The 25,108-nt window shown below is 44.8% G+C and overlaps 1 protein-coding gene across 5 annotated transcripts in view; it reads right to left on the bottom strand.

The window, feature by feature from the left end:
• Positions 1–913: 913 nt before the first annotated feature.
• Cep95 (centrosomal protein 95) overlaps positions 914–25,108 on the bottom strand; it is a 30,222-nt gene continuing 6,027 nt past the window's right edge. Inside the window, exons 4-20 of one of the 5 annotated variants that reach the window (NM_177088.3) lie at positions 23,542–23,652; positions 19,632–19,731; positions 18,197–18,312; positions 14,654–14,782; positions 13,346–13,539; positions 10,474–10,583; positions 10,018–10,147; positions 8,426–8,579; positions 7,240–7,379; positions 5,913–6,014; positions 5,039–5,171; positions 4,138–4,307; positions 3,967–4,041; positions 2,970–3,122; positions 1,795–1,941; positions 1,508–1,579; positions 914–1,241 (exon numbers count right to left, since the gene is read on the bottom strand). In NM_177088.3, coding sequence (NP_796062.2) covers positions 1,050–1,241; positions 1,508–1,579; positions 1,795–1,941; positions 2,970–3,122; positions 3,967–4,041; positions 4,138–4,307; positions 5,039–5,171; positions 5,913–6,014; positions 7,240–7,379; positions 8,426–8,579; positions 10,018–10,147; positions 10,474–10,583; positions 13,346–13,539; positions 14,654–14,782; positions 18,197–18,312; positions 19,632–19,731; positions 23,542–23,652 — 2,228 coding nt within the window. In that variant the 3' untranslated portion in view covers positions 914–1,049. Of the gene's footprint in view, positions 1,242–1,507; positions 1,580–1,794; positions 1,942–2,969; positions 3,123–3,966; positions 4,042–4,137; positions 4,308–5,038; positions 5,172–5,908; positions 6,015–7,239; positions 7,380–8,425; positions 8,580–10,017; positions 10,148–10,473; positions 10,584–13,345; positions 13,540–14,653; positions 14,783–18,196; positions 18,313–19,631; positions 19,732–23,541; positions 23,653–25,108 lie in introns of those variants that run through there. The other 4 variants (XR_879703.3, NM_001166685.1, XM_006533544.3 and 1 more) reach the window with 4 other exon arrangements.

Below are 25,108 nucleotides of genomic sequence, written 5' to 3'. Positions count from 1 at the left end.
TTGCCAGCATGCCTTGGTGTTAAACAGTCAAGTCTTGCAAATGAAAAGGAGAAGTTACGGCTCTGTGAATGCCAGTCGATGGGAGTACAGCTACATACACAGATAGGGAAGACATGCATGTGGGTTCTTTCTTCACCATAACGTGTGGTCTGTGAATCAGTACAGCAGAGGCTGCAACAGCTTAGAAGAGCTGGAAACGAGCAGACAGCAGAGTGTAAGACAGGTCCTGACAGTGTTCTGTAGCTGCTTCCTCTAGTTCTTTTCTAGAAGGATGAGGGAGGACAACAGACCCCTCCATGGCTTGCTCATGCATCTTGACAGGTGACTGCCGTGGTGAAGAGCTGCTGGCACAGAGACTTTCAGGGAGCCGCACTCCAGTGCTGCTCTCGTGTCAGCACCTATCTGGCGGGCTTTTTCAGTAGCATGAAGTCAAGAGACTAGTTATAGGATAGATGGAAGTACACCAGAGGGTAGTACCCTTTTATGTTAACACTCTAAACTGCTTTGTCTAGTTATAGTTAAAAGGCTATATAAAAGGTAATCTTCCTGAAAGGTATAGTGGTGCAAGTCTGTAATCCCAGCACTCGGATGCCTGCAGTCATCCTGAACAGAGATGACCTCATCTTCTAGCCAGGAAGTAGATACAGCTAGGGAAATGGAAGTCAGCTCCCAAATGGTAGATGAGGGACTTAAGACTACATAGCTCCTGAACTCCAAAACAGTAGCCATTATTGGCTTCATCCACAGCCTGTTTGATGCTGTTAGGTCCTGGAGTTCATACACAGTCAATAACTTTTATTGACCTCTATCAACATGCTTCACAAGTGGGCTGGCAGGACTTGCTAACAGCTTTAACAGAGCTAAATGCCTTTATTCCCTTTTCTCAGGTTTTAGGTTATAAATTCAAAAGCAGTAAGCTTTAAGAGAAAGTTTTTATTTAAAATAATTCTAAATTTTAACATGAATACATAAATAAGGCATATTCTGGTTTAGACTGTTTACTGGCTCAGGTCTAGCTCTGTTCATATTAAGGTGTCTAGAAACTTCACCTATGAAGTTTGGCCTCTTGGGAAAGGATTTTTACTGTACTGGAAGGAAGCCAACTGCAGCCGAGCTTTGAAGCGCTCAGCTTCTAGCTCCCGGAAGAAAGCATCATCGTCGTTCTGCGTTATCATGTGCTGCAGTTGCTGAATCTCCTTCTCCATTTTAGCTCTCAGCTCCCTCTTCACCTTATGTAATGTCTGAAAGAGAACTAAGTCAGTCTGAAGCTTGTGACTCTTAGTCCAGGCCCCTCTATTCTCAGCCCCGAGCCCCCCATCTGCCCGCTCCCAGCCGGTTCCTCCAGAGAGCTGTGATTTGTTGGCTCCCTTCCAAGACCAGAGCTGCTAACATCAGCCCATCAGGTACTTGGAAGCAGAGATGCATTCTCTTTGTATTCTCTCTGTTCTTTTGAAGTTACAATAACATTTTCTGTTTCCCTCCTAATTCCTGTCCTGTCCATTATTACCTGAGCCTGGAATTTCTGTCTCACTTTGAGTTCTTGACGTTCCTGTGAGATGGCTTCTGCTAGCAATGAAAACTGTGGGGAAGAAAAGACAAATATTCCATCACAATGCAATTATTCTTATACTCCATCTTAAATCAAAATGGAAATAGGACAACATACACGGGATACTGTTTTAAATACTGTCTTAAATTTGCCTTAGAAACAATCACTGCTGCAAAGCTGTGCTGATTGCATAGTAGCCAGCCATGACCTAAGCCAAGCTGACAGGTGCTTGGCATCAAGCCCACCTGGTCCTTATAGTGGTTCTCCATCGAGTCCAGCTCATTCTGGTGCTGTCTCTTTTCTTCGTTGCGTTTCTCTTTGGCGTAGTTTCTTAGGTCTCGTAGTCTTTGTTTCTGAATTTGTAAACCTTCTTCAAACAGTTTCTTAAAGATCTGTTGGTTATTTAATCATAAGTTATACTGCATTTCACAAAGGCTTTTCAAATAATAGCTTTCCTCGTTATTCACATACATGAAATATACATACATTGTAGACTCAGAATTGTGTGACTATCCCAGACATGAAACCTATGCTCGTCAGCACTGCTGTCCTCCCTTCCTGTTCTGAACACAGCCTTAACCTGACACGCTTCGAAGGTCAGATCCCCTACAGACAGAGCTGTCACTTTTTGTCATTCTACTGTGTGAATATAAATTTGATTCACAAATTCTTAAACTGAGAGGCATGGGTCCTTTTTAGTTGTTTTGGTTGCTATGTGGGTACACACACACCACACACTTACCCATCCAAAAATTCTAACCCTACCCAGCATTCCAGTAACCTTCCAAAGAACTGCCAGATTTACAAAAGCAATCACACCTCCCCACAAGCCCACCGGCCCTGCATGAGTTCTGTCTTCCCCACGTCCTCACAATTTCTGTTTTAGCCATCCCTGTGGGTGTGAGTGGTGTCTGCTGTGATTTTCATTTGTGCCTTCCTACTGGTGCTCAGCACCCTCTCATGTACCAGTGCTCTCTGCCTTCAGGAAAGATTTCTGAAGCATCTGTGCATGTTACCAGTAACTTGGGGGTCCTCACACTTTGGTTAGGCTTCGACCATCAGTGCATCTTGTGGGAACAACTCACAGCATGGTAATTCTTTGCATGTGCTGCATCACGCAAGCATGCCTTAATTTCTGTTGTCTGCAGTGTGCTCTCAAACCCTTAGAGCAGCTGTACTGCAGAGCATGTGAAGGAGGTCGAGCAACTTGTGGCTGCATCTTAGGAGGAGGGCCATGAAGACAGAGGAGACGGGAATCCACGGCCGGGCAGTGAATCACCATCAAGCACAAGTCCTGACTGCATATGGGACGTAGATTTGGATTTTGGATCCAAATTGAGGTAAGATTTATAGACAAAGAAACTGGTTCCAAACATAAGTTCCCCTTAGCAGAGCTAGACAGACAGAAAGGTATACATACCATTTCTTCCCGGGTTCTCATCTTCATCATTTTTGCACGTAACTGAACTCTGTAATCATCATAATATTTCCGGGCACGAACACTTTGATGACGATTTTCTTTTATCTTTGATTGGGTCAACCTTTGTCTCTGAATTCGGTCCCTGAAGTCTTGCTAGGGAAGGGGGAAGAAGGCAAGCAGAGGGCCAGCTTGAGCATTCAGCTCATCCCCTCAGCTCCCCACCATGAATGACGCCTTCCAGCTGTAAGCTGGGCAGGCAGGAAAGACCATGGCAGCTGCATCCCCACAGTCTGTGGAGCGGCACTGACGTCTCACTGTGCAGAGCACATGGGCCCTGACACTGATGAGCCACCATCCTGTGTCCTGTCGACTGGGTCCGTCAGATGGTCTTGACTCAGTGACCAGGCAAGTTTGAAGATGCCTTTTTAGAAACTATTTAAGATTACTATTTCCAGAGCTCTATTCCCAACTGAAGATTTTTAAGTATCTTTGGCAGGCTGACTCTGCCTTATCTGGTCACTATATTAGCTAGGGATGATAAGTATGATTTCTAATCCAAACTATAACAAAACTGGCTCTCTGCCTGGGATCGGAGACAACAGCACTAAGCTACTACTCTAAGCACCTACATGGGCTGTGGAGGTAGAGACAGAAATGGGATAAAATTTCAACTCTGCCTTTTGCTCATCAAAGAGAAAGCCAGGCAACTCATATTACATCTGAAAGCTTAGGCTTTCATCTCAGAAAATACCATCCCTAATTTGTTACTATAAAGAAGTGAAAAACAGCCATGTGGCAGGGATAAAAAGAGTTCTGCAGCCAACTGCTGGGTGTGTGTTCAGGTCTGTGTTGGTGCAGTGTGGGATATATTTTCCCAATCAGTTCTGAGTTAAAGCTTGAGATAGCCACTCACTCCCACAGGCACGTGTTACAAGAGTCTGCTGCCTAGTTGGTACCGATAAGGAAAAGGGCACTACTCTGTTTGTTCTTGACATACCAGCCTCTTGTTATGGTCATATTCTTTCTTGACAAGAGCAGTGAGGAGGTCATGCCTTCTCAGGGCTTCTTCTATCTTTAAGGAGAACACAAAGCAAGGAGGTTAATGGTCCAGTGGAGGACAAGCTCTCCCTGTGTGTATCTGTGCACTTAGGCTTAGGCAGGGACTTACTTCATCCTGGAGTTTCTTCTTGGATCGGTTCTCTCTCTGCGCTTCCCTTTTGAGTTGTTCAACCTGGGCCATCTGCTGCTTCCACATTTTGGTCAGTGTTGGGTCAGAAACATAGAGAAATGGAAACTGTTCCAGCATCAGGGATAGCAGACTGTGTTCACTTACTTTCACTGTGAGGAAATGAGAGATGCTGTTAATCTAAAAGAATTCTCATCCCCACCTGCCTGCTAAACTAAGCTAATCTCAGGGCTGTGGTGCTGGCCCTAAAAAGAACCATCTGGAGTGTATGCTACTCCTGTATTCCTACAATTGAGGCTGAAAAGCTGAAAAGTTCCCACTGCAGTCTGAGGAGTCCATCCACACCCCTTAGCAGCCTCGGGGCCTGTAGGCAGATGCTTCCTGTGAGTGAAAACGGAAGCCACCTCAGCTGGCTTGCAGGCATATGGCTGGAGAGAACTGTCCCTGCTGGTTAACAGTTGGAAGCCTGGCATTCACCTGACCTTGTTTCCTTGTACCAAGGCTCGCTCTACCTCAGGAGAACCAACTGTCAGCATATAGGGCTGAGCGGGCCATCTGCTTGCTTGAAGCATCCATCCCTTGCCTTCTACCAGCTTTCCAAAGACAAATGGAGCAACCACCACCACCACCAAAAGGTAACTAGAGTGCGGGAGAGAGACTTCTGTCGGAGCAGCAGAACCCTGAGTTCTTTGGGTGTCCACAGATGGTGCCTGATTTAAGAGCTGGTTCTGATTACAGAAGTCCAGCCCTATGGTAGTAGTAACACAAGAAGGGACTTTTGACAGCTAACTGGTGGATGTCTGTTTTCAGCAGCCTCTGGAATGCGACCTTTGTGCCCAGAGGCTGCCTGCTGGCTGGCATCGAGGACGTCAGAGGCTCTTACTCGGAGACGCCTTGCTTGACTTCAGGCGACCATCTCCTTTTGGACTTGGAGCTGCAGTTTTTCTGGAGTAAGTCTTCTGGACCTGACTCCGTTTGGAAGTTCCTTTAGGAACGACTTCTCTGTATGACTTCCCCTTAGAGGCGGATGAAAAGAACAGAGGAGAGAAGGGGGTCTACAAACGCTTTTACATAGTCCTCTCAGACAACACTCTGACAGAACAGCTGACTACCAACCACCTTCTTAATCTTGGTTTTCTCTCCCCCAACAAACCAGCCTTTCCCCACGTTAGTAACCACAGTACCATACCTAAATACAATGCTATTGACATTTGTATGGGCTGCTTTCTTTATAACCTTTTCTAAGTATATTAAGAAAACCTCAACAAATTCAAAGCATGCGTTTACACCTCCTGAACCTCTGTCCTGCTTTCGCTGGAGCGTCTGCATGTTGTTTATTTGAGACAGGGTCTATTTAGTTCTGATTATCCTGGGACTCAATATACACATAAGGCTGGACTCAAACCACGGATGTCTTCTGGCTTCTGCCTCCAAAGTGCTGGCAGGAAGGTCATGCACTAACCACACCCAGCTGGGAACCATCTTCTGAGGCAGAAAGCAAAGACTTGGGTTTCTCACACTCAGGTACACAACGCTTGGGATCCTGCCTCCTCTTTGTCAACTAAACCTATTTTAACTCTTTACAAACCAGTATGCAAGAACCTTTATGGCCAAAGTTTAGGCCTTAAACTTTCGTCCTCTTGTATCTGAGCTGGAGGACCTCTTATAGCGTGAAGTGAAGCCCTGCCTTCTCCTAAGAGCCAGTGACTGTCCTCCTCCCGCTCTGGCACTCATCGCAGGTGGAGACTTTTACCCACTGTTTCCTCTTCCTCTTCCTCCTCCTCCCTTATCCCTCGAAGTCCAACGTTCTCTTGAACTTTATGTTTTCTTAGTTCCCGTTCAAATGCTTCAGTCAGTGCCTGAAAAGAATAAGGTCATGTAACCCAGCTGTCAGGAACATTTGTCTGGATTCCCAGTCTAAAAGTACCAAGTTCATTCACATTTTCCCAGGTTGCTTTCAGGCTGCTTCATAAAAACACACTGTGCTAACAGACAGTAATCGGTACAGAAGTGAAGCTGAGGCAGTGGCTTTCTTCTTACTGTTCTCACAGGTTTTATACTGATGCTCCTCTGGGTGGACGTTACCTGCCAAGTATCACTGTGGGTGTGTTCCTCAGCCTCTCCCCACTGCACTGTCTGATACAGGGTCTCTTACTGAACCTGAGGATCAGACTCCAGGCCTCATGCTTGCAAGGCAAGCACTTGCCTATCTCCCAACCTCTGAGATATAACTATTGTATGTCTTCTAGTTTTCACCAATTTAATTGACACTATCAAAACTCACCAGCCAGGCAGTAGTGGCTCTCGCCTTTAATCCCAGCACTCAGGAGGCAGAGGCAGAGGCAGAGGCAGAGGCAGAGGCAGAGGCAGAGGCAGAGGCAGAGGCAGAGGCAGACAGATCTCCCAGATCAAGTTTACAGATCAAGTTCAATAACAGGGCTACAGAGAAAACCCTGTCTCAAAACAAAACAAACAAACAAACAAAAACAAAACAAAACAAAAAATCCACAACTTCAGCAAACAAGTGTACTAAATCCATACATTTTAAAATCTCTGTTCTATAACACATCTTCCCTGGTAATGATACCAGGTGCCTTGCCTGCATGTATGTCTGTGCACTGTGTGTCTGCCTGCCTAGTACCTGTGAAAGCCAGAAGAGGGTGTTGGATCCCCTGGACCTGCAGTTAGACAGCCGTGAGCCACTGTATGGGTTCTGGGAATCCTATCTGGCTCCTCTGGAAGAGCAGCAAGTGCTCTTAAAAGCTGAGCTCCCAGATGCCTCCTCTAATGAGTAACAGTCTCATCCCATTGTATCTTTCCTGATTCCCTTTACCTCTGACTTCTATCTGAAAAGAGCAGGCCACATTGACCTCTTTTCTTCATTCACTGAACACTAAGCAGGTTATTTTCTTGATGATTTCACGACCGTATCTCTAGTGAGAATGTACACCATATTACATAATCCTCTGCCGTCCATTCAACTCAGGCCCAGTGAACTTTGGTCAGTGGTGTGTTCACTGTAATAGCCAGCTGAGGGGAAATGGTACGTGAGTGACGAGTAATAGTCAAGGAATGAGGGTGTACCTTTGCTTGGAAATGGCATGAGTCTGTCCCTTTAGATTTGTGCTGCCTTTTTTTCTCTTTCTCTAATTGTCTGTGTTTGTTCACTGAAGATGGCGACAGTGAATGGGACCTGTAAGGTGCCTTTCTGCACGTAGAAAATCCTGCAACACAGAAAAGTCATTCGCCATTAGTTCCTAACTGGAAACTATTAAATCTTTAAAAAAAAAAAAAAATGGGGAGGTGGGGGGGGGTGGCTAGCTCTTGTGCTAAGTGTATTCTTTCCTAATAAGAAGCTGTGTGCTTAGTCGTAGCAAGCAAGCAGAGTGTTGGGGATGGGGAAGGCTAGGTGCTCGCTGTCTGTGCATGAGTCTAGACGTCCAGCACTCAGGTAAGAAGCCGGGTGAGACAGAGTGTCTGTAACCCCAGCTCAGCGCACTGCCAGCCCCTGCCATAGCTAAGGTTCCTGCCTCCATCAGGAGAGCCTGGCTCAAAACAACAGGAAGAGCACTGGAGGGAGAAACCTGATGATGGCCTCAGGCCTCCATATCCATGTTCACAAACACAAATGCACATGCCCATATGAACAGACCTACACACACACACACACACACACACACACACACACACTCACTCACACACATACACACAGACACACGAATATGTGTACTGTTAAGCACACAGGCATTGCATATTCAACTTTGGATTGAATTCTGGCTGCGGAATGTATGCTGTGTATAAAGTAAGTGCCCTTGGTTGTGAGACAAGTAACTTGTGGGCTTTATCTTTTACCTATGCAGGCCCATGGATGGAATGTAAATACATAAATAGCAGCTTGCTTACAGTAAAAGGTAACATGGCTAGACACTGAGTCCTCTCTAATGGGCAGTATACTCATGTCATGCTAAGGGGGCACACTGTGGATTCAGCTGGATCTCTAATTTCCTAAGTGAGGAAAAATAAAACCTATTTTATTTCCTAAATAGGTTCCAGTTACAGGATATATTTAGTGTTAGCATGAAATTGAAAAAGAATAGTGCATATTGAGACAAGTAACACGTAAGTTGGGACATACAGAAATGTCAGTAAGAAACAATTCTAACTCAAGTTTGCTATCATTTTTTATCCTCATATAGAATGAAACTTAGCACATGGAGCTACTTGGAAAGCTATCATGGACGCTTCATTCTAGGCCTCTCTGGGTTGGTACCTGGCCTCGGCTTCTTTGGTCCGTACTCCATGACGCTGTCACTGTGCTGCGAGAGCATCTCCTCGTTCCCACTGCGCACCTCCTCACCTCCGCCATCACCATCATTACCATCAGTTTCGCCCGTTCCTCGATCACCCAGGGCAGTTTTTAACATCTATTGAGAAATTCTTTCACTATCTGTCCTTGACTTCAGCAGGAAGTCCAGTGCACAGTAGTGGAGAGCAGGCCTTCTAGAAGTCGTCTCTGGCAGTCACCGACACCAAGCTTGTAGAGACCTAACCCATGGATCTTACACACCTACAGCTTGACTTCATTGACTTTATGAGTTTGATTTGAGCTAGGATTTCTTTGCGCCACCCAAGCAGGCCCGGAACTCATGATCTTCCTACCTCAGTATCCTCAGGGCTGGGAGGAGAGGCCCAATGACAGCCAGCTTTACATTTAACATCTAAAGCATGGTTAGACACACTTCTGATCTCAGAGGCAGAGTTACAGCAAGTTCAAGGGCAACCTGGCCCATGTAAAAAGTTCTAGTCCATCTAGTGAGGCGTGGACCTCATTGCTGCTGTTGTCTTTTTTCTTTTTTTTTTTTCTTAGCAATCAGTGCTCAACTTCAATACACCTTACAGAAAGCCACACAAATTTCATGTAATCATTCAAGGTGGTTACCCACTATTCCATTTAATACCACATCAGTCTTTAGTAACAAAGTTGTATAGATGTACTAAAAATAAATGGTTTAATATAATTACATGAAGTGATTCCATCAGGACTCTATGCCACATTTGGTTATAAAGAAGGCGGGGTGCCAGTGTTTATGTCCTTCCTGCTTGACTTGTGAAACTTTTTTTGGTTTTGAGACAGAATTGCTCTATGTAGCCCAGGCTGTCCTAGAACTCAATTTTTCCTCATTATTTTTATTTTTATTTTTGGTTTTTCGAGACAAAGTTTCTCTGTGTAGCTCCTGGAACTTGCTCTATAGACTAGGCTGGCCTTAAACGCAGAGATCTGCCTGGCTTTTCTCCCAAGTGCTAGGATTAAAGACAGAGGCCACCACATAGTGGCTCACAACCATCTGTAATGAGATCAGATGCCCTCTTCTGGTGTGTTTTTTTGTTTTTTTTTAAAGGCTGATTTGGGCTGGAGAGATAGCTCAGTGGTTAAAAGCAGACTGTTCTTCCAGAGGTCCTGAGTTCAAATCCCAGCAACCACATAGTGGCTCACAACCATCTGTAATGAGATCAGATGCCCTCTTCTGGTGTGTCTGAAGACAGCTACAGTGTACTTACATAAATAAATAAGTCTTTTTAAAATCAGGACCTCCGAAAGAGCAGTCAGTGCTCTTAACCACTGAGCCATCTCCCCAGCCCCTCCTGAAACTCAATCTGAAGACCAGGTTTGCCTCCCAGGTACTGGGATTAAACAGCATGCTCTACTACCACCAGAGTGACTTACAGAAGTTTTTATCAGAACCCAAAACACAACTCATCTCCTAACACTAAGCCTAGGTTTCATCTTCTGCTGGGAGAGCAATGTCTTCCACTGAAAGGCTCACCACAGAAATCTCACCAAGATTAAAAGACAAGACTTGCCCAGTCTAGTTCAGAGAGCCGCTGAGAGAGTTTCTCTGACATGGCGTGCAGTTCTTGTTCTGTTAACGGCTTCCTGGCCTTCTGAGAGAAAGGCAGATGCTCTGAGGGGATCGCAGCTCTGTTTTCATCTCTGTAATAAAGTGGTTACATGGCGATTGACTTGCCAAATATACACTACTCATTTCAAAATGACTATAATTAACACTTTAACAAATATTTCATTATGGTTCCCAAGAGCTAGAATTTTTTGATACTTTTTATTTAAAAAAAAAAGTTATTATTAAGGGGAGTGACTTGCCACCGTTACCTTTACGTGTGTTCAGGGATCTGTGTCTGGTCACCTGCCCTGGGCAGCAAGCACCTTTACCCTAAGTGATCTCACCAGCCCCTTCCTTCACTTTTCAAATCCCTTTAGGACAGACATATGGTAAGTGCTGAAGTCCATAGCAACATTACCTTTCTCCTTTAGAAGGCTTCCTTGTCCTGGTGGCTTCAGGTTTAGGTAGATATGTTTCCTGATCATCATCTTTAAATAAGGTAGAAGTTAAGAAAGCATCATCTGGTTCCTATTCAAACAGAAAAAAAAAGGTTGTTTGAGAAGCCGAGGAGACGGCTCAGGCAGTGAAGTGCTTGCCACACGGCACGAGGCCAGCACCAAGAAGCCAGCAGAGACTGTCCAGAAACACTCTGGGGCAAAGCCCTCCAAACAGATGCTTACATTTTTAATAGCTTCTCTCTTAACCTTATAGGGACCCACCTAGAAAATATTCTGTTTTCTTTTCCCCCTCTGGAGAGTGGGTGTCATAGCTGGTCTGGAACTCAGTAGGTAGCCCAGGCTGGCCCGTTCAGACCCTTCTGTTCCTGCCTCCCCAGCACTGGGAAAGGGTGCTTGTTACCATACCCAGGCTTTATACTCCCTTTTTGAAAACCTTTTCAAAGTGAAACGTGTCTCCCATTCAGCATCACCCACGGGAAGAAACAGCGTTGCCAGAGCCTCAGGCTCCATCCCACCAACCCCAAGGCTCTGACAAAGCAAAGTTCTTCTGGCCCCACCCCACCCTCCTCCTCCTCCTCCCTGAGCACACAGAGCTATTTCTCCTGTACTTTCCCTGCATGGTTTGCCTCTCCCTCCCTTTTTGTGAGCTAGGCTCTCACTCTTTGTGTAGCCCTGGCTGGCCTAGAGCTCACTATATAGACCACAATTGTCTTAAACTCACAGACCCCCTGAACACTGTGATCAAAGGTGTGTGACCCCACCCCTGGCACGACGATGATTTGCATTTCTTCATAATGAGATCATTCCTTATAGCTCTACCCCAGCACGTCTGTGCCTCGCTTTTCCAGAAAGGTTAGGAACAAGATGATAATATGAAAAAAAAATTTTTTTTCAAGCAAAGAACAAATAGGCCAAGATATTAAGTGCTTTATGCAAAACAGTGAAAATATATGATTGTTCTTTTCTTTATAATTTGTAAGTATTTAATTAGGGATATACAGCTCAAGCCAGAAGTTTACACTTGAGCTCAAATTCTGATTCTGCAATTTTGGTATAGCCTCAAACAAGGCATTAATTTCTCTGGATTAGCTTTCCCTTGGAGTGCAGTATCCACTCCACAACTGTTGAAGGCTAATCATCTAATGCCTATAGAGTACCCAGAACGGTGCTCGGCAAAAGCTGAACGCCCTGTATGTGCTGCCTCCAGTCTTCTTTGTGCTTTCCCCTCCCTGGCTGCCTAGGATAAGAGCATAAAGGGAGACACAGAAGCCAACTTTTTTCTTTTAATTTATAAAGTATTTTATTGCTGGGCAGTGGTGTACACTGCTAAGGCAGAGGCGGGTGGATCTCAGAGTTCTAGGCCAGCCTGGTCTATAGAATAAATTCTAGGACAGCCAGGACTACACAGAGAAACTCCATGTTGAAAAACTCAAAGTAAGTTACTTTTTTAGTTTATTATTAGGTTGTTATTTTTACTTGTTTAGTTTATTATTTTGTGTATATGGGTGTTTTGCCAGTGTGTATGACTATGCAACACATGTGTCTCTACAGAGAAGAGGGTGTCTGATCCTCTGGGACTAAGTGACTGGAAGTTGTGAGCTGCCACCTGGGTCCCCTGGGAGAGAAGCTGGTGCTCTTAAGCACTGACTCATCTCTCCAACCCCAACTTGTTTTTAAGACGGGGTCTCTTTTTTTTTTTTTTTTTTTTTTTTAAAGATTTATTTATTATTTTATGTAAGTACACTGTAGCTGTCTTCAGACACACCAGAAGAGGGAGTCAGATCTTGTTATGGATGGTTGTGAGCCACCATGTGGTTGCTGGGATTTGAACTCTGGACCTTTGGAAGAGCAGTCAGGTGCTCTTACCCACTGAGCCATCTCACCAGCCCAAGACGGGGTCTCTTATAGCTAAGGATAAATGTGGATTTCCAGTCTTCTTGCCTCTGTGCCCTGAGAACTGGGTTTACAAAATGTTGGGGATTTGTGTGTTCTAGGCGGGCAGTCTACCAAATGAGATACACGACCAGCCTTCTGAGGGAAATGTTAAGAATGATGCACTGGAGAGGCTGAAGCATGCAGATCTCTGAGTTGAATGAAGGCCAGTTTAGTCTACAACACAAGTTCCTGGCTAGCTGGCCAGGAGTACACACACAGGAAGACCTTGTCTCAAAAAAAAGGAATAAGATACTTCGATTATTTGTTTATTTAAATTTAGTTTATTTTATTTAGTTTATATTTGTTTGTTGTTTGTGAATGAGAGCGAGGGTCTCAGTGTATAGCCCAGCTTGGCCTCAAATTCCCAATGACCCTCATCTTAGCTTCCCAAGTGTTATGATTGAGTATGTGTCATTGTGCCTGGCTCAGACCTGACAACCATTCTAGCAGAGACTTCTTAAAAGTAGATGAGCTTCTGGGACTGGGGTACAGTCAGCTGGACTGTGTGTGCTCAGCACGGGGGTACAGTCAGCTGGACTGTGTGTGCTCAGCACGGGGGTACAGTCAGCGGGACTGTGTGTGCTCAGCACGGGGGGTACAGTCAGCGGGACTGTGTATGCTCAGCACGGGGGTACAGTCAGCTGGACTGTGTGTGCTCAGCATGGGGGTACAGTCAGCTGGACTGTGTGTGCTCAGCACGGGGGTACAGTCAGCTGGACTGTGTGTGCTCAGCATGGGGGTACAGTCAGCTGGACTGTGTGCACTCAGCACGGGGGTACAGTCAGCTGGACTGTGTGTGCTCAGCATATTTATTCAAGGCTCTAGGTTCAATCACCAGCAGCAAAAATAAGTAATATATGGGCTTCTAGCCAATTATAAGAAGACCTTTCCACTTACCACAGAAGGTGCCATGTGCTCTCCAGAAGTCGGCGTAGACAAGTAGCGACTTGACCAGAGGTATTCTTTGCCTATGGGACATGGTGCTCTAGGCTCAGAAGGATGGTAGGGAGGATGTAAAGGAATGGCAGCTCGGATCGGCTCGCCTAGCTTCCTGGCACTTGGAACCATGCTCATAGGAGGAGTTTCTGATGCTAAGAGAGATTACAGTGGGTTTTTACAATGGAATCCCTGAAAACAAATGGTTTTTTTTTTAAAGATATGTTTTTGTTTTTTAAGATTTATTTATTTATTATATGTAAGTACACTGTAGCTGTCTTCAGACACTCCAGAAGAGGGCGTCAGATCTCTCTGTTACAGATGGCTGTGAGCCACCATGTGGTTGCTGGGATTTGAACTCTGGACCTTCGGAAGAACAGTCGGGTGCTCTTACCCACTGAGCCATCTCACCAGCCCCGAAAACAAATAGTTTTACACACACACTACGGGAAAGATGGAGCCCAGGCCTCATGTGCAGGCACTCTCTTCCACTGAGCTATAGCCCCAGGCCAACAATGACCTTATAACTGGTTTTGTTTTTTAAAGAGGTTCTCACTCTATAAGATCAGTCACTGTTCTAGAATTCACTCTATATACCAGGCTGTCCTCAAACTTTTCACACCAATCCATCTGCCTCAGCTTCCCAAGTGCTGGGATTACACCATCAGCCACTAGGCTCAGTTTACGAGTTGTGGTGGTTTGAATATGCTTGGTTCAGAGAGTGGCACTATTTGGAGATATGGCCTTGTTGGAATAGGCGTGGCCTTCTTTGAGTAATTGTGTCACTGTGGGTGTGGGCTTTAAGACCCTTGTCCTAGCTCCCTGGAAGACGGTCTTCACCTAGCAGCCGTCAGATAAAAATGTAGAACTCTCAGCTCCTCCTGCACCATGCCTGCCTGGACACTGCTATGCTTCCATCTTGATGATAATGGAGTGAACCTCTGAACCTGTAAGCCAGGCCCAGTTAAATGTTGTCTTATAAGAAGAGCTGCCTTGGTCATGGAGTCTGTTCACAACAGTAAAACCCTAACTAAGACAGGAATATATTTTTAATTTAATTAAAACAGAGCTCATGGACTGGCAAGATGGTTCAGCAGGTGAGGTGCTTGCTGCCAATCCAGATGATCGGAATTCAACCCTCAGGACCTAGAGTAGAAGGAGACAGACGCCTGCCCTGTACCAGCAGCCCTCTGACCTACATGTGGGCACAGTAGCATGACACACGCTGCTGCAGGCAGCGTCAAGAACTCAGACCCCAGCGCAGCTCACCTGCCTCACAAGGTGGCCCATTCTGGGAAAGAAAACCCAATGGGCCAGGGTTCAACATTTCCTCAGGTGGCTCAACGCCTGGTGAAGCCGAGGCTTTTCTAGACCGTAAGTCCTTAGAATTTTGAGCACCTGAGAAAGAGAATATTAAGGCTGAAGTTTTAAACCATCGACGAAGTTTGTTAGATATATTAAAAGCTAATAGGAACAACATGTCCAACAATATACATGAGCAATATATTGTCCCAGCTGCTCAGGATACCATGACCTGTAACACCCGTGTAGGACATGTGCTCCCCAGCCTGCGTGCAGTTTTCCAGTGCTGCATCGTCACCTTGCTGTAGGAGAGTGGGTACCAGAGATGCAGGGCTGCTGCTGCATCAAGCTGGCTGTGGCTAGTACCATTCCCTAAAACTTAGGGGTTGGGAGCGAAGCCTAAATTAGATGCCCGTCAAAGTGTACGACTGTTATCCGACATAGTCATCTAAACATAAGAGGAAGGTGCCCTTTTATCACGTGAAATTCAAACACTACACCCCAGCTTTCTCTTTGTTTTTATTCTTGGCCTTTTTAAGTTATGATTAAAATTTTAGTTTGAATTTTTTTCCTTTTTTTTTTGCCCTACCTCTTGAATTTTTTTCTTGACTGAATTGATTCTCTGGAGCTCTGTGTCTAATCTGAAAACAAGTAATAGGATATATACCCCACACCTGAGTGCTTAGAGCCAAAAGGATTTACAACTTTGGAAATAGGCTCATACATAAAACAATCTTTGCTAGCGGGAGGACCCGATCCATTCCTGTTTCATATATGCCTTAACACACAGCCTCAACATTTCTTCTTTTCCTTTTTCTTTTTTTAAAAAGATTTATTTCTTTTATATATGAGTACACTGTAGCTGAACAGATATTGTGAACCTTCATGTGGTTGTTGGGAATTGAATTTTTAGGACCTCTGCTCACTCCGGTCAGCCCTGCTCGCTCAGTCCCTGCTTGCTCTGGCCCAAAGATTTATTTATTATTATAAATAAGTACACTGTAGCTGACTTCTGACACATCAGAAGAGGGCGTAAGATCTCATTACAGGTGGTTGTGAGCCACCATGTGGTTGCTGGGATTTTAACTCAGGACCTTTGGACGAGCAGTCAGTGCTCTTAGCCGCTGAGACCTCTCACCAGCCCCCAACCCCCTTTTTTCTTTTTCTTTTCTTTTTTTTTTTTTTTTTGAGACAGCGTTTCTCTGTGAGGCTCTGACTGTCCTGAAACTTACTATATAGACCAAGATGGCCTCAAACTCACAGAGATCCTTCTGTCTCTTTCTCTTGAGTGCTGGAATTAAAGGCATGCACCACATCTAACCAGTTTTTCTTTATTTTTTTTAAAAGAGTTATTTATTTATTTTATGTATATGAGTACACTGTAGCTGTCTTCAGACACACCAGAAGAGGGCATCTCATCCCATTACAGATGGTTATGAGCCACCATGGAATTACTGGAAATTGAAGTCAAGGCCTCTGGAAGAGTAGTCAGTGCTCTTAACCATTAAGCAATCTCTCCAGCTCATTCTTTATTCTTGAGAATTTTATGTATGTATATGTCTTAGAGTTGCTATTGCTGTGATGAAACACTATAACCAAAAGCAGCTTGGGGAGGAAAGGGTTATTTTACTCACCCTTCCATACATCAGCTCACTGTCCACAGCAGTAAAAACAGGAACCTCAACAGGGGCTGACACAGAGACTATGAAGGAGTACCACTTCCTGGCTTGCTCAGCCTGCTCTCTTATAGAACCCAGGACCACCAGCCCAGGCATGGCTCCACCCACAATGGGCTGGGCCCTCACACATATATCAATAATTAAGAAAATGCCCTACAGGCTTGCCTACAGCCTGATCGTATGGAGGCATTTTCTCAATTGGGGTTCCCTCCTCTCCAATGACTTCAGCGTCCATCAAGTTGACATAAAATCAGCCATATAATATATAATATACAATAAAAAATTACCATAGTAGCCCTGCAGCTACCTGTTTATATTTATCTTTGTGCATAGGATACCATGGTGGCCATATGAAGCTCTGAAGATAACTTGGTAGTTTTGTCCTACTGAGTGGGTCCTTGGATTAGAACTAGGGTGGCCAGGCTTGTTGGCACGGTGCCTTTACTGGACGAGACATTTGGCTGACCCAGGCTGAAATTTTCCACTTACAGCATGTCAGTACTCAAAGTTTCAGATTTTGCAATTATACATTTTTCATGGCATTTGATATCACACAACCCAACCTAGGCTCCCTATCCACTCCCGCCTGGCTTTGGTCTGCTGCTGGAATGTAAGACTTCCCTCCAATCAGAGTGTTAATGCTGACAGAGACTACAGAGATGGCTTAGTCCAAGTGTCTCATTTCACAGTGATGAAATCAAACTCAGAAAAGGGCATTGTCCAAAGCCACAAAGCCAATAGTTATGGAATGAAGCCTCTTGATTCTTAGTTTATTGTACCTATTTCCACAAGAGCCTTTCATCGTTCCATCCAAAACCATCCTTATTGTGGCCTTGTATCTTGCCAGGTTTTGAGACTAAGATAAACCAGAGTTTTCCAGTTCATTTTACAGTCTGTCCTCACACAGGCTGAGCACCGTCAAGGTGCTCATTTCCCAGTGTGTCACCAGGACCTGGATGGGGAAGTGCCATCTGCCTACTTTTCTAGAGCTCAGAGGTTACCTAAGAGACTATAATTTTCCATGCAGTGTATGAATGCTGTTATAGAAATACAGAGAAGGCCACGGCACAGGACACTGCCTTAGAGTCTGACCCATGTGAGGAGGAGGCTGGGCACTGTGGGGCAACGTGCTGGCCGGAGAGTTCCAGCTGCGAGCCAGGGCGGAACTGCAGACAGGAGCTGAATGAGGACCCAGGGTGCACGTCGGGAGCCTGAGGCCCCTGTCTCTAAGCAACAGACTGTTGGACACGGGCCTGAAGCTGCCTCCAGGAACACAAACTTGTTAGTGCAGACCATCAACAAAGTGATTGAACTGGTTCAGAAAATCAAATACTCCAAAGGTGTGACCCAGCTCAAGGCTGTATCAATAACTGTTCATCTAGTGTGCCTAATAGACTAGGTGACAGCTCTGCATGCACTGGCCAGCCTTGGCTTTACCTGCGTATGGGGCCTTTGATTCTCACACAGTTGCAATGTCAGACAGCTGTCCATATTTAGTGGACAATAGTGATAGTCTGTGGCTTCAATGTAGATGCTTAACTGAAGCTCTAGCATCTCAACCTTAAACTGTATGAGTCTACATTTTTGTGCTTGTGTATTAAAAGACAATTGACATTTAAAATGTGTCTACTGCCGGGCGTGGTGGCTCACGCCTTTAATCCCAGCACTTGGGAGGCAGAGGCAGGTGGATTTTTGAGTTCGAGGCCACCCTGGTCTACAAAGTGAGTTCCAGGACAGCCAGGGCTATACAGAGAAACCCTGTCTCGAAAAACCAAAAAGAAACCCCCCCAAAAAAAAAAAAAATAAAATAAAATAAAATGTGTCTACTCACCATTACTTCTTTGGGAAAAGGTATGTGCAGTGTCTCCCAGCCTAATTATTTCACCTGTGGACTCAGCTTCGTCTTCATCCCAGGTGGGGCCCAAAGTGTCCGATGAGAAGGAACACCTGAAAAAGGGCTCACTCACTATGGCCTGGTTTGACTAAGGACAGCTATTTCAAACAGGGCTCACAGGTATTCGGGCTGCTTATTCCTAGCTGCATAAAGACTGGGGCTTTGGTGTAGCCCAGTTAGTTCAGTACTTGCCTACCATGCTTAAAGTCCTTGGTTTATCCCAGCACAAAAAGAGGATGGAGTTGGGGGTGAAAGGAAGATTTCCTTTTGCCATTTTTTTCTGTTTGGTTTTGACTGCTATATGCAAGGTGGAAACAGCTTCATGTATCAAGGATTAAAAAAATCAGCAAACCTGGAGGCTGGAAAGATGGCTTAGAAGTGAGCACTGTCTGCTCTTCCAGAGGTCCTGAGTTCAATTCCCAGCAACCACATGGTGGCTCATAACCATCTATAATGATATCTGGTACCCTCTTCTGGCCTGCAGACTTACAAGCAGGGAAAACACGATATACTTTACATAATAAAGAAATCTTTTTTAATAAATACATACATATAGACAGGCAGAGAGACATACAGCAAACCCTGGTGAGTCTAAGATAGGGAGAGAGTTGGTGGAGTACCAGTATCCATCCGTCCATCCTTTTTTTTTAATCTTCCTTCCTCTCTTCCTTCCTTCCTTCAAGGTTTCTCTGTGTAGCCCTCCCTGTCCTGAAACTCACTTTTTTTTGATCAGGCTGGCCTCAAAGTCAGAAATCCATCTATCTCTGCCTCCTGACTACTGGGGTCAAAGATATGTCTTTGATCTGTGAGTCCTAGGCTAGCCAAAGCTACATAGTGAGACCCTGACTCAAAAATTAAAAAGACAGACAGATAGATAGATAGATAGATAGATAGATAACGAAAAGAATTAAGTGTTGGTGTGTTACCACATGTCTTTAATCCCAACAGTTGGAAGGCACAGGCAGGAGAATCAGGAATTCAAGGCAGCCAGGATACTCAGAACCATCTCAACAAAAGTCTAGAATGAAAAAAGTTGTGAGCCGGGCGTGGTGGCGCACGCCTTTACTCCCAGCACTTGGGAGGCAGAGGCAGGCGGATTTCTGAGTTCGAGGCCAGCCTGGTCTACAAAGTGAGTTCCAGGATAGCCAGGGCTATACAGAGAAACCCTGTCTCGAAAAACCAAAAAAAGAAAAAAAAAAAAAAGAAAAAGAAAAAAGTTGTGAAAGCAGAGATAGGAAAGGAAAGTCAAGAGCTCAGAAAGGCATAAAATGTTCACATCAGCTTTTGGAGGGACATTAGAGTATGCTGGACTTAATCTCACAGAGTGGGAAGCATAACTTGTCTGATGAAATTCACAGGCACTGCACACTACCTCATAAAAGAAGCGTTTCTCCACTTCGCCTCCTCGGTACGTTCTAGGTCCTCCCCAGCTTCTTCTCCATGAGAATCTTTAGAATACTGCTCAGTTTCACCTGTTTAAAAAGACAAACATAAAGGCTAAGTTAAGACCCTGTCTGTCCTGAGCCAACATGATAATGACATGAGCAAGCCAACCACCACCTGCCATGAGTCCCTTGGAGAAGAAGAGACAAGGGGGGCTCTCACAGCAGGGCAGGCAGGTGATCACAGCACAGTTTCACCATTTCCCCCTGTTTGCACACTTTGGGGGGGAGAGGCATACTTGTGCAGGAGCTTGAGTGTCACAACCCAAGTGTGGAGGTCAGAGGACAACTTTGGGGAGTTCTTTCTCTCCTTCTCTGTGGGTTCTTGGAATGGAATTCAGGTTATCAAGCTTATGAGGCAAATGCTTACCCACCAAGGCTCTGCCAGCCCTATCCAGCCCCACTGTTAAAGCAAGGCTCACTTACCGCTCCACCTGTAAGGGATAGCGGAGTATAAGAAAGGGAGTCAGCACAAAAGCAAGGCTGTGCCAACTACCTCAGGTTTCAAGCCTCAGGCTAGGAGACCACATCACGGCTTAGATAAAAAGCTCCATCTCTTACTATCCACTTTCACCAAGGTCAGGATGAATCCAGGAGAGAGGAGGCCTCCAGTGACCAGATTTGCCCTGTACTCTGCATGTTCCTGTGGAAGCACTCACCCACTTCTGCCTGCCTGCACATCCCCAGACCTGCATTTCAGGACCATCTGTTGACACTCCTGTGCACTTGCTCTTCCCTAACTATTCCCACTTAACCTTGTTCACAACCTTCAGAAAAGAATACAGGCCGAGAGTCGGTGTAATGGGGTGGGGCACACCTGTCATCATGGCAGACCAAGGAAGGACTATCAGGAGCTGTGTTGGCTATTCAAGGCCCTGTCCCAAAAAATAAAGAGCAAAAGCTTAGAGAACATGGACAATCCAGCGAGGGGTAGAACCAGGTACTAACCCCAGAGTCTCATTCTCTCTTCAAAGCCTCATTCTTCAGTGGTAAACAATAATGCTAGGACCCAGGTGGAAGCTCCCCCACAGGTCATGTAATTAATGACAATAGACATTTGCTTCCTATTGCTGTTAACTGGATCTCTGAAGAATATGATCAGCTCCAGGTAACAGTAACCAATAAATACACTTTAGATCTGTGTAAGTGAAACTCAAACCTTAGAAAACAATGTCTAGCCAGGCGTGGTGGCACACACCTTTAATTCCAGCACTCCGGAGGCAGAGACAGGTGAATTTCTGAGTTCGAGGCCAGCCTGGTCTACAAAGTGAGTTCCAGGACAGCCAGGGCTATACAGAGAAACCCTGTCTTGAAAACCAAAAAAAAAAGAAGAAAAAAAAAAAAAATGTCTAACTTAGGTGTTGTCACAACTGCACAACTCAACTCACTACAGACTTCCTCTGGGAATATTCTTGTTTCTATTATGCACTCACATGAAAATCCCAGTTCTGACCTGCTCCCTGCTCCATCCCTGCTCCAGTGAACTGAGTAAGAATAACCTCATAGGCTCATATATCCGAATGCTTAGTCACCAGGGAACAGTGCTATTTGAAAGGATTAGAAGGACAGAGATGTGGCCTTGTTAAAGGAAGTGTGTCACTGGAGGAGGGCTTTGAGGTTCAAAGGTCCATGGCAAGCCTAGAGTCTCTCTCTGCTTGTGGGTGAGGATGTAGGTCTCAGCTACTTCTCCAACACCACTCCTGCCTGCTGCCATGATGATAATAGAATAAGCTTCTGAAACACAAGCAAGCCCCTGGTTAGCTAAATGCTTTCTTTTGTAAGAGTGGGTGTGGCCATGGTGTCTCTTCACAGCAACAGAACCGTAATTAAGACAGTCCTCACTGCCCTCATCAGCTGGGTACCCAGCATCCCTACTCCCTGCCACCAACATTTGCCTCACACTTAGAGATCGATGGCTGCTGCCTCCCGAGTGACAGGACTAAAGGTGGGTGCCACCATGCCTGGCTGCTCTTACCATTTAAATTAATCTCCATCTCTTTACTTAAGAGTTTCTGCCTCTTATGGCTCAGTGGTTAAGAGCACCGACTGCTCTTCCAAAGGCCCTGAATTCAAATCCTAGCAACCACATGGTGGCTCACTATCATCTGTAATGAGATCTGATGCCCTCTTCTGGTGCATCTGAAGACAGCTACAGTGTACTTAGATATAATAATAAATAAATCTTTTTTTAAAAAAAGAGTTTCTGCCTCTTAACCTTGTTACTTTTAAAAAAGACAAAAAAAAAAAAACAAAACAAAACAAAAAAAAAAAAAAACGCCACAGTGGGTCAAGGTTCCTCCTGCCAAACCTGCCAACCTGAGTTTGGTCCCTGAGCCCCACATGGTGGGAGGAGAGAACCCACTCTACATGCAGACTATAGTAAAGGTGCCCATATACACATGCACCTGTACTCGACAGATAAGAATGTCATGAAAATAACTTTAAAAGCTACAGCACACCGAATCCCTCCTGCTGGCCCTAAGTGTGTGAGTTCCACCTGCCATTCACTTTCTGCATCCTTCCCAACTCCTTTTAAGTCTTCTTATACACACTTAGAGCTGTCTCCCTGATTAAGTACAGGATTCTTTGAAACAGAAAACACGGCACACAGCTTTCAACTTCTCAAAGTACACAGAGTAGCATTTAACAGGAATCACTCAAAAATCCCTGAAACAGACATTTCCAGCATGCCACCCTTTTCTGGGCTCCTATACAGTTTTTTCATCTTTTTAGCCACTGATATGAAGAGAGGCCCTCTAACCAGAAACTGGAAGACTGCCTCCAAGTGCCATGGCCTGCGCTCAGGTCTCACAGGAACAGCAGCAGAATGCAGAAGGATGAATGGACCCAGGCACTTTGCTTTAATGTGTATTAGAATTCATGTTTATTACTATTTCTCCTAAAACTTTCTATTTAATTCTGCAATCCAAGAGTGGGCCATGTATTATTCTATCCATTGTCAACAGAATACTTTACTCTTAAATTGTTAAACTATAGCTTCTTCTTGCAGGATGTGGTGGTAAATGCCTGTAATCCCAGCACTACAAAGGCAGAGGCAGAGAGGCAGAGGCAGGTGGATCTCTGAGGCCAGCCTGCTCTACAGAGTGAGTTCCAGGAGAACCAGGGCTACACAGAGACACTCTGTCCCAATAAAGAAGAAAACAAAACTCAAGGTCATCCTTGGGCACAGTGAGCTCAAGATCAGGCTGCATGACATCAGATCCTGCTTCTCCAGCTCGCACGCACGCGCACGCGCGCACGTGCACACACACACACACAACTTCCTTTTCCATAACTACAAATAATGGTGCAAGGAGAATTTCAAGCACTTAAATGTCTTTAGGATTACTTCGTTAGGGTAAGTCCCTAGATACAGAATTTATCAAAAGTGAAAAAATGAATTTGAGTATAGCAGTAAATTTCTTCATTAAAGAAATTTCATATGATAAGTCTGAACTGGGTTACTCAAAGAGTAATATTAAAAATAGTCAGGCTGTCACAAAAAATGCCAATTTAGGTCAGAACCAATGATGTGCCAGGTCTCTCTGCTGCTACCTCAGTAGCACCCACACTTACCATGTGTGATGGCAGTTCTGACAGGAAATCCTGGAACAAGAGATTTCATGTAATAATAGGACAATAAATAATTCAGCTAGAAGCGTAACTTTGTTATTGATCAGTGGTAATTTAAGAGCCACATCCAAGTTAGCAAAGCGTATAATGGGAGTCTAGGATAGAGTTTCTAACCACTGAGAACAAAAAGAACTAGAACTTTATCTTTCCATGTACCAGCTGTCCTGGATTAGAGATTCTGAGCTGACAGTCCATATTTAAACTTACTTTTGTTGGGAGACGATTCACTGATGTGTTCTGTCAGATAATCCAGCAATCCATCAAATATTTCTAGGAGATTCCTGATAGATTCATTATCCCCTTTCACTATGTTTTCTCCTGAATACAGAAGACACAGACTTTAAGACATTTCACAAAGAAACCAGAAAGTTTCATAAACTTTGACATGACTATATATGAGTGCTGTTTGGGAAGAGAGGTATAAACTAGCCAAGGAAAAGCAATGATACATTATCAAAAACATCTGTTTCCTGTTGTCTGCCTGTGTCTGAAGACACAAGGGGCCGGGGAGCCTGAACGTGGTACTAATCACTCACTGGCACGGCCCTTCTCCGAGCAGCTGAGTAAGTGTTTCCAAGGAACATCCTCTGGGAGATCCCCACCAAACAGGAACGAGCAGGAACTCTACAGTAGCTAGCCGAGGAGTGGGAGGAGGAGGACTGAGCCACCTGCGTTTCTAGGCTGGCTGGGAAAAGTTACAGCAAGACAAAGCTAACTGCTTGCCGGCTGCTTCCATCAGGAGCCTCGGCTCACATCTATTTACTTTGTAAAGGTTGAACCATTTTATTCCTTCTTGAGACAGGATCCCAAGTATCCCAAACTGGTCTCAAACTTTCTACACAGTAATGGATGACTGTAAATTTCTCCTCCTCCTCCTCCTTCACCTCCCGAATGCTGGAATTACAACTATGTTCAGCATACCTGGTTTAAGACGGCACTGAAGGAGAGCAAAGGCCTGCTTCCTGTATGTTAGACAAGCACTCTCCCCACTGATTTATACCTCTAGCTCTCTGAAGTTAATCTTTAGAAAGGCTCTAGCACAACACCTGGCCATAAGACCACAGATAAATGTGAAGTTGGAATGCTGAAGAGCAGTAGGCTGGTAAAACATGTAAGCTTGATGTGTTTAAAGTCATCTAAAATGGACTAATCAATATCAGGTCTGGATGGAACTTATCTTCCTGTACTGTCTATCTTTGGAAAAGTATGCCTATCATTCAAAAAAAAGCAAAAGCAGACTTGAAATCTGGTTACTGAGAATCCAGGCCATTTATTTTAACCATGACATAAAACAAACCAAATCCAAAACTCTGATGTTTTCCTCTGCTGCTGGTAAAATCAGACAGAGTTTGACAGGCTTTTTAATTTTTTAAAATAACACACCAGAAACCATGTTTTCAAGTGCTGTGTTTGTCTGGCTTAAAATATGTAATTGTGTCCCAAGGGCATACTCAGACTTCTTGGTTTCCAGGATGGGGAGCATAAGATGCCAACCCAGCAGCCAGATCGTCAGCAGAGTGCAGAGCTTTGTGGTGGGAGCAAGTACTTTAAAAGAGCCGTAAGCGGTTAAAAGCTGCTCTGCGGTCAGCCTGAAGAGGTAAGCAGACCTTCAGCTTTTCACTGCTGTGCTACCAGGGCAGCTCTATACTAAAATCCTTCACAATAGGTGTTTTTATAACCTTGCTCCAGGACGGTTAGAGAGCACATAGACCAAGCCATTCACAGTAACCTGGACCTACAATCCCCACACTAAGGAGACAGGGATAGGAGGACT

Source organism: Mus musculus, chromosome 11 (assembly GCF_000001635.26).
Source record: "Mus musculus strain C57BL/6J chromosome 11, GRCm38.p6 C57BL/6J".
Lineage (NCBI taxonomy): Eukaryota > Metazoa > Chordata > Mammalia > Rodentia > Muridae > Mus > Mus musculus.
The sequence above is the reverse complement of the archived record's forward strand: the minus strand, read 5'-3'. Positions and strand labels throughout refer to the sequence as shown.